This window comes from Trematomus bernacchii, unplaced genomic scaffold, assembly GCF_902827165.1.
Source record: "Trematomus bernacchii unplaced genomic scaffold, fTreBer1.1, whole genome shotgun sequence".
Lineage (NCBI taxonomy): Eukaryota > Metazoa > Chordata > Actinopteri > Perciformes > Nototheniidae > Trematomus > Trematomus bernacchii.
In genome coordinates, this window is record NW_022987550.1 from 1,233,817 (window position 1) to 1,241,483 (window position 7,667).

The following is a 7,667-nucleotide window of genomic DNA, read 5'->3' on the forward strand; positions in this document are numbered from 1 at the left end:
ACTTGGACTCGGATTCGAGCAAGTTTTGTCTCGAGTCAGATGTACTCTGTCCTGGCGAGTGCACCTGGAGGCGAGTTATAAAATGACAGGATAAAAGCAATGTAGAGGAGCTACAGCTACATTTAAACAAATATATCCACTAAGACTAATACATGAAGACTTGTGACTCGAACTTGACTCGGACTCTTCTTGGGTGAGTCGGACTTGAACTCGGACTCGAACACAGGTAATGTCGACTCGGACACCCCTTGGGTGACTCGGACTCGGACTTGACTCCGACTCTCCCTAGGTGACTCGGACTTGGACTCGGAAAGTGGGGACTGGAGAGTGACTTGGACTCGGAAAGTGGGGACTCGAGAGTGACTTGGAATTGTGAATTGGTGACTTGACTACAACACTGACACATTAATGATCCGTAAAGGAGCGCTCCCTTCCTCAGCGCTGGGTCGGAACAAAGGGTAGATCCTGGTCCTCGCCCAGAACGCTAGTATTTTCCTCAGAAATGATGCACCTTCAAAGACGCACCCTGTAAACGAGTAGATCTGAGCCCTCGTGTCCACGTTGTAGAAAGAGACGAACCCTTCTTCAAAATCCACAAACACCCCGACCTTCTGGAGCTTTTTAATCGAAGGCAAGTGGACCGGAGGATTGGAGTTAGCCTGGCATCGTCCCCAATACAACCCCAACGTCCAGCATCCGTTTTCTGGAGTAAGCGACAAGTTGACACTTTTCCTGTTGATGGACTCTCTCACCACTCCCACTTCCCATCCAGTCAGTCCTTCAAGGGATACTTCGTAGTAGATTTTCCCGGAGGAAAACCCCTCATTCCCAAGGACGAAAGGGAGCGAGTCGAACCTTTTAGGGTTGTCGCTGATGTTCCTATTGACAACTCCATCCCAAACTTGTGTCGCGTCCTCAGAGACGATAAGGGAAGGGTGAGCTGTGATGGGATCCAAAGTCACTTTTACTGCATGTTGCACCTGGATCTTACCAAGTTCATCGTCAAACAGGGTTTGCTGTTCTTCAAAGGCCTCCTCTTCCTCATCCCCCTGAAGGACCTCTCTGATAATCTTGTCCATGTGTTTGTTGAGTGTCTCCTCGATTTTAGCCACCGCTCTCCAGACTTTCTCTACTTGCAGGAGACTTTTGCGTTCTGTATAGCAATGCTTTGTGTTTGTTGCAGAGGGGATGGGTGGTAGGTTCTTCAGGAGTTGAAATTCGTCCTCTGTCTTTAAAACCTCTTCCATCTTCACACTCGTCTCACGGAGTTCTGCGAGCTCCAGCAATAGTTGTCTCTTTAGTGCTTTATCCTTTTGCTCTGCAGCTTCCTGCTTCTCCTCCAAAACTTCCATCAGCTTAGTTTTTTTACTGAGAATCGCGGCAACCAAACCATCGAAGGCCTGGTTCGCTTCCACCTTAGTTTCCTCCAGGTTCTGCCTACTTTCCGCCATCAAGTTATACACTCTTATAACCGTGTTGCATTTATCTGATATAGCGTTGTCAATAGGCGTTTTTGCACCCTGCAGCATAGTTTTCCTCGCCTTAAACTCTTCCTCCAAAGAGACAACGTCATGCCCCACATGGTCTTTCTTCAGGCACACGGAACAAACGCAGCACTGATCTCTCTTGCAGAAAGACTCCATCACTTTGTTGTGCTTCCTGCAGACCCTTTCCTCGAGGGAATCCACGGGGTTGATCAGCTGGTGCCACTTTAACTTCTGCACGGTGCGATGGGGCTTCAGGTGAGCGTCGCAGTAAGAGGCAGAACAACCCAGGCAGGATTTCACAGCCTTGCGCTTCCTATTCCCCTCGCAGAGGTCACAGGGAACGTCTCCAGGCCCGGCCGGGGATCCTCCATCCTCACCTGCTTTTGGAAAATTAAAGATAATTTTTTCATATATATTTAAACATTTTTATAAGGTTTCCTTTTTTATATTAAAGCTCACCTATTATGATATATTTGAACAATATATTATAGGGCCATATCTATACAAAACATGTCTATGAAGTGTTTTGCTCAAAATACCAAACAGATCACCCATTGTAGCCTCATATCTGTTTCAGCCTGTTACTAACGTGCTGATTCTGGGTCTGGCTCTTCAAATGTAACCCGAGCTGCCGTGGCCACGCCCCCTTTGGAGCGTGCATGCAGCAGAGCTGCAGAGAGAAGCAGAAACTCAGCTAAATGCTGCCGTGATTAAACACCATATCATGTTCCAAACCACATCAAGGATTCTCTCTGAAACAGTATGGAGCTCAAACTCTTTTTCTCTCTCAGGTTTACCACAAGGTGAGTTCCTTTTGATTTCTTGCTTCTTTACACACACTCTCTCCAGTACAGGTTAGCTCTGAGTGTTAGCGATGCTTGCTGACGCTTTCGAGTCAGACTGAGCTATGCTGTACCTATTTGTATGCTTTATTGTCTGTCCATAGCCTTTATGTGTGCCTTGTATGTATTCTTATGTGTGCCTTTTATCTATTCTTGTAATATTAGATTTTGTTATAATGTTATGTTCGTTGTGAAGCACTTTGGCAAACCCATGTTTTTAAAATGTGCTATAGAAATAAAGTGGATTGGATTGGATTGCTAATGTAAACAAAGACCATATTACTTCTAGAACACGTCTCATTGTTTCTGACAGCAACGTTTCTGATAGGGCCGTGATATTACATCATATCAGCAAATCTGGATCAGCTCCGTTGTTCCCCCGTTTTTAGAGATGTGGGTACGGAGGAAAAGAGAGAGGGTTTTATTTTCTGACACTTTGTGAGTTTCCTGACACACCGGGGACACATATTTATGTTTAAATACATCAAAAAGTGCCTTTGGAATAATAGGTGACTTTTAAGGATTTGTGAGGACATTTTTGGAAATCCTGACTGTTTAAAGACGTTGTGTTTTTGTTTTTTTATCGATATAAAAAATAATCCAGGAGTTATGTTCTTACTTAAAGGGGACCTATCATGCAAAATGCACTTTTGTACGTCTTTTATACATGAATATGTGTCCCCGGTGTTCCAGGGAACTCACCAATGGCGCATTTCCACTACACGGCCTCGTTCGGCCTCGCTCGGTATGGCTAGGCCTCGTTAGGACTGGCTCACTTTATGGCACATTTCCATTACAGTTTAGTAGCTGGGGTAGTATCTATAGTAACGCAGTGTAGGCGGAGCCGTGACGTCATCTTCAATGAGAACCCCAGAAAAACAACACAGCCGTTAGCTGTTAGCACTCAGAGCTCACAGCTCCTCATATATGTTCAGAAACTAGACAAAAGTTAAACAAGTACAAACCACAGACTGCCTGTGTCATGGCGAATACAGTCGCTGCTTTATTTATGTCTGTATAGGCCGTTGTTGTGAGTGTGGACGGTCGGAGCATATACTGCGTTAGCTTAGCCAATCTCCATTTAGAAAACACGCATTTTAAAAGGTTTTTCACCTGCCGTCTGTCTGCAGACTTGTCAAAGCATTAATTCATGGTTTTTACTAACCGGTATCAGTATGTTGTTACTTCGGCATCATTTTGAAACGTGTATTACAATTAAATCACGGTCAAATATGTCCATCTTGTTGTAGTTGTAGCCCCCTTGCCAGCGATTCTCTCTCTAGTTTAGCATACTCAGCCCGACTCAGCCTCGTTGTCTCTGGCCCTAGAACCACGATTTTATGGGGCCAGAAAAACTGTGAATTAGGACCCGCTAGCCGGTACTAGGCCAAGTGGAAACGCAACCAAAGACGGGCCGCTGACGTCACAGCTCTCTTAAACCGTGCTCCGCGCTGTAGTGGAAACGCGCCACAAGTGTCAGAAAACACAACCCTCTCTCTTTTCCTCCATACCCAAATCTCTAAAAACGGGGATGCAACGGATCTGATACAGACTGATCCAGATTTGAACATTTCTCTGACGTCAGGATGGAGGAGCTGACCTATCAGGGGAATGAGAGGTTGCCGTGGCATGGTAACAGCATGGTAACACAACGCTCGTAACTCGGCCCCCTCCTTTGCAGGGGGGCGTGGTCAGCTGCAGCGCATGCAAAGACAGGGTGGAGGAGAGCAAAATAGAGCGAAATGAGGCATGGCTAAAATGCATGATGTTTGGTATTTTGAAAAAGAAAACTTATAAATATACCTTATATAGGTATGGCCCTACAATATATTATTCAAATATAGCATGATAGGTCCACTTTAAGATTGAGGACATTTTGGAATTTGGGAAGCTTTTTTTTTTTTTTAAACTGGGGTCCTTTAAACACAATGAGTAAAGTAAAATATCAAAATGTATATATCAATAAATGGAATTTATTTTTATTAAAATATATATACACATTATTGTTTTAAAAATATTTATATGCAATTAAAAAATTGTATTACATTACCAAAACACTTGTTCGGTATTCAAAAATGTAATTATTTTAAAACTAGAAAAGTGTTACACAAATTATTTAAATCCAAGGTAATAAATTCAACATTTTAATTCTAGACAACAAATGTTTCCAAAAATCAGAAAAAAGGTTCTTTGAAAAAATACCTTTTACAAATTCAGAACATTTTAGGAATTTGAGTCACCTGCTTGTTTGGTCCTCTTGAAAATCTCCAACATGTCTCTGAACTCGACGTTGACTCTCAGTTTGGTGGCTTTCCGGAAGGTTTCTTGGCACAGCGGACACTGGATGGTGTCCCTGGAGCTCCAGTAGCTGCTGATGCAGGCCCGGCAGTAGTTGTGTCCACAGGGAGTGGTAACAGGCTCCGTGAAAACATCCAAACAGATGGAGCACAGAAACTCCTCTGAAATGTTTGCAGAGGCCATTTCTGAAGGGGAAAGACAGAGGAGAGGGTTTTCTGGTTAGGCGCTTCCTAACGTTCCAATGACCGCACTGCAACGTCGTTTGACATCTTTTACTTAAATGTCCCCTATCATGCAAAATGCACTTTTTGATATCTTTTATACATAAATATGTGTCCCGGTGTGTCCCCGGTGTGTCAGGGGACTCACAAAGTGTCAGAAAACAAAACCCTCTCTGTTATTCCTCCGTACCCACATCTCTAAAAACGGGGGAACAACGGAACTGATCCAGATTTGCTGCCGATGTAATATCTGAAATGTAGGCTGGCTTTACACCCACGGCCCTATCAGAAACTTTGCTATCAGAAACAATGGCTGACTGTTTTGGACGTAATATGGTCTTTGTTTACATTAGCAAGCATCGCTAACACTCAGAGCTAACCTGTACTGGAGTATGTGTAAAGAAGCAGGATATTAAAGGTAGGCCTACTCACCTTGTGGTAAACCTGAGAGAGAAAAATGATCCGTTTGGTATTTTGAGCAAAACACTTCAGAGACATGTTTTGTATTGATATGGCCCTATAATATATTGTTCAAATATAGCGTAATAGGTGAGCTTTAAGTGAAAGCAGCAATTCTGACTTGAAAGTCTGAATTCTGAGATCAAAGTCCGAATTCTGACTTTTTTTTTAGAACAAAACATTTTTTTTGTGGCCCTAATCCTCTTCCGTAAGTCTAGCAACATTCTCTCAAACTATTTTTTTATTGTTTTTGTATGTCTTATATATATTTATGTTGCATTGTTGGAGGAGCTGGACCTAAGTTTTGTATTGAGATATCGGTACCACTTTACAATAAGACTACCCTTATAAAGGATTCATAAAGGGTTTATAATTAGGTTATGAATTAGGTTGTAAACACTTTATTAATCATTAAGAACCATTTATAAACCAGTTCTAACATAGTTTGCATACATCAACACAGGCTCACTATTTGGCAAGATGACTAAGCCTTATATTGGCTACTTAGCGAGAATCCACTCAGTGAGCAACAGACACCAAGGATGCTGGCTGATGAAGAAGACAAAGTAAGCTAGGTAGCCAATATAAGGCTTAGCAGTACAGATAAATGTGGGCTCACTATTTGGCAAGCAACCGGTCACAGTTGCCCTGTTTATCTCATGTCTTATAAAAGCTTATTAATGATTTATAAAGTGTTCACAACCTAATTAATAAATGAATTACAAACTATTCGTAAACCCTTTATAAGGGTAGTCTTATTGTAAAGTGGTACCGAGATATCTACACTGCTGTGCATGACATATATAAAGCCTTTGAACCTCTGCTGCACCTTAATAGTTCAAACCCAATAAAAGTTACATAAAGCGTGAGAAGAGGTAACAAAGTCAAAGCTTACCTGTTTATTAGTAACTGTTGTTGTTTTGTCTCGGTGGAAAATCACCTTCACATGACAGCTACCCTCCGTATCGTCGCTGACAATGAAACTCAAAGTAACATTATTTGTATAGACGGAGCGTGAGACTCAGGTTTGGGAAGGCTAAGGCCCAATCCCAAACCACGCCCTACACCCTACCCCTACACACTACCCCTCCGTTTGCGCGTTCGCGCGGAGGGTCCGCCACATTAATACCCCTTTCACACCAACGGTGTTTCAGGGCCGGTTCGGTGCTGGTGCTTGAAAAGCACCGGGTTTTCCTGTTCACACCGCAGCGGAGCAGCGTCATAGCTCCGGAATCCGGTTCGTTTCGAGCACCAAAAAGTTGTCCGTCTAGAAGCAAGAACCACGTACGTCACGCTTACGTCGGAGGGGGGCGAGATTAACCTGAGCTAACACTTAAGGCGAGTACGGCAAATAAAAGTTGTAACAAGCAGTAGTGCTGAGCAAAGTGACTAGAACGCAACCACACACTTGTTAAAAAAAAACACACTTTATAAAGTCAGGCAACACTAACCAGGCTTCGTGTGATTCTGTTTATTTGTACCTTACTTTGACCATCCGTTCTCTGTTATTGATCATTGTGGAGAGCAGGCAGACGTTTTGTGTGTTATTATAGCAGCTATCGGATGGAATCAATACATGGGCTGCACAGGTTGTCATGTCCGACTATCACAAGTAGAATCATAATGAAAAATACGTCGGTAAAAAGTGCCTGTAGAATACTGCTTAGCAAGTAGTCAGTTTAGCTTCGGTTGCTATGCTAACATCACCCATGTTATACCAGAGAAACTTTCATAACAGCGTTGTGATGCCAAACAGCGTCAATTCAGACTGACACACATTCACTTAAGGGGAACTGGGGATATGTATCAGCTGCTTGTGTGACAGTCAGACAGTGAATACTTTAGAGCCGTGTGAGCTAACCCGGAGCTAACGGGAGAATACACTCCCGTTGAAGAGCAGCCGGCCAGCACTGCAGCGGTCGGTAAATGAAACACATTAATAAACAATGAACCACGGCACTCTGGAGAAAAGTATAAGGTTGGAGAAGTCGTTATTTAATTTAATCTGGCTTCGTATGATTAAAAGCAACGCAGTCCCCGGCCCGTTGTTGTGAGGTGAGCTCCGGCGTTGGGGAGAAACTCAGCGACGTAAACTGTGACGTCATGACGCAGCAGCGGCAGCACCAGTCGGGCTCTGAGCGGTGTGAAAAGAGCCGGCGCTAAACCGAAGAACCGGTTCTGAACCAGAAAAGCTCTAGCACGGAGCTTGAACCGGAGTTGCGTTGGTGTGAAAGGGGCATCAGTGCTGTTCCAAACCAACGAGTGTGGAGAGGTGTGGAGGGGGAGTGGGCTATCAAGCCCTCAAACAGCGAGTCTGCATTGGTGCTGACTTGAGACTGGTCTCTACCTGACCGGAGTCA

At 43.7% G+C, this 7,667-nt stretch overlaps 1 protein-coding gene across 2 annotated transcripts; it reads right to left on the reverse strand.

Annotated features, from left to right (window-relative positions):
* Positions 1–341: 341 nt before the first annotated feature.
* Positions 342–6,291, reverse strand: LOC117477058 (E3 ubiquitin-protein ligase TRIM58-like). Of its 2 annotated transcripts, none has more exons than XM_034123769.1 (3): positions 6,203–6,291; positions 4,570–4,812; positions 342–1,864 (listed from the first exon to the last, which is right to left on the reverse strand). In XM_034123769.1, the coding sequence occupies exons 2-3, from the start codon at positions 4,808–4,810 to the stop codon at positions 390–392; spliced, it is 1,716 nt and encodes a 571-aa protein (XP_033979660.1). In that variant the 5' UTR covers positions 4,811–4,812; positions 6,203–6,291; the 3' UTR covers positions 342–389. The 2 variants fall into 2 exon arrangements, with proteins under 2 accessions (XP_033979660.1, XP_033979658.1); XM_034123767.1 differs by having other exon boundaries at positions 342–1,867.
* Positions 6,292–7,667: the final 1,376 nt, after the last annotated feature.